Source organism: Priapulus caudatus, unplaced genomic scaffold (assembly GCF_000485595.1).
Source record: "Priapulus caudatus unplaced genomic scaffold, Priapulus_caudatus-5.0.1 Scaffold8677, whole genome shotgun sequence".
Taxonomy (NCBI): domain Eukaryota; kingdom Metazoa; phylum Priapulida; class Priapulimorpha; order Priapulimorphida; family Priapulidae; genus Priapulus; species Priapulus caudatus.
This window is the reverse complement of record NW_014585738.1, coordinates 2,417-3,408: the sequence shown is the minus strand read 5'-3', so window position 1 is coordinate 3,408 and position 992 is coordinate 2,417. Positions and strand designations below refer to the sequence as shown.

Genomic DNA, 992 nt, shown 5'->3' with positions numbered 1-992 from the left:
GCATGAATTTAATACATATATATGACATATGTTTCAACACTGGTCTAATGAAACGCATATGACGAATATAATATTACTTGAAATTTTTATGTCTTTGATCGAAAATTAAAAATCCAATGAGAAGTTACGAGAGAGAGAGAGATAGCGAGAGAGATAGGGGGGTGGGGAGAAAACAAACAAGGACCAGTATCGACAAAGCCGATAGTGTCCGAGGTATGGTTGTAATGCAAAATAAGAAACCAAAAGAGCCAGCATTCTGTTATACCAGGTATGCGTGATAAATTCTCTCATTTAGAGAAGCGAAATCTGTACATTCCGCACGTCCGAGGAAACGCAGTTAGCTAGCTTTCATGTGTGATGCCTCCGCCGCGTATATTAAACGCCATGTGGCTGAATAGTGTATTCGGTCGATTTTATATGTATCTTATATGTATAGCCGGTCAGCATATTGGATGCACATCCCACATCCCGATCGGACTACCTATATATAGGATATCAGGTAACGATAAATGCTTATTGTAGGCCTACAGTAGAAATTACAATTTACTGCAGAAATGCATTGTCGTAAGTAACAAAAATACACGGAACAAACAAAAAAACACAACAACAAAACAAACAAAACGGAAACACAGAATTAAAACAAGGCCGCAACAGTTATGCTGATACTTGCGTAAAGGTATAAGTAGAGAAAGCGCAATGCAAAGAGAAGGGAAACGTTACAGAAAAAAAATTCACGTCACTGTGGAGCAGTGATCGATCGAAGGCCGCAAAGAATTCGGCATTAGGTATATAACAGCCGTCAGTAAGAACGAAATACTGTAAAATAGCTGACAACATATACTCAGGAGTGGATAATAGAGACTCTTTTATGCATTCGTGATATAATTAACAACGACCCTACACATTTATACCTGTTTTTTTTCGGTGTAGTTGTCCAACGACATACTGCGCACCTGTATAGGGTGGACCTCAGAAAACTTTTGATTGTTCAC

General features: G+C 38.5%; 1 protein-coding gene across 1 annotated transcript in view; it reads left to right on the top strand.

The window, feature by feature from the left end:
• Positions 1–215: 215 nt before the first annotated feature.
• LOC106820229 (uncharacterized PE-PGRS family protein PE_PGRS36-like) overlaps positions 216–992 on the top strand; it is a gene marked incomplete at its 3' end in the record, with an annotated part of 3,158 nt that continues 2,381 nt past the window's right edge. Inside the window, exon 1 of the mRNA XM_014824765.1 lies at positions 216–268. Coding sequence (XP_014680251.1) covers positions 216–268 — 53 coding nt within the window. The remainder of the gene's footprint in view (positions 269–992) is intronic.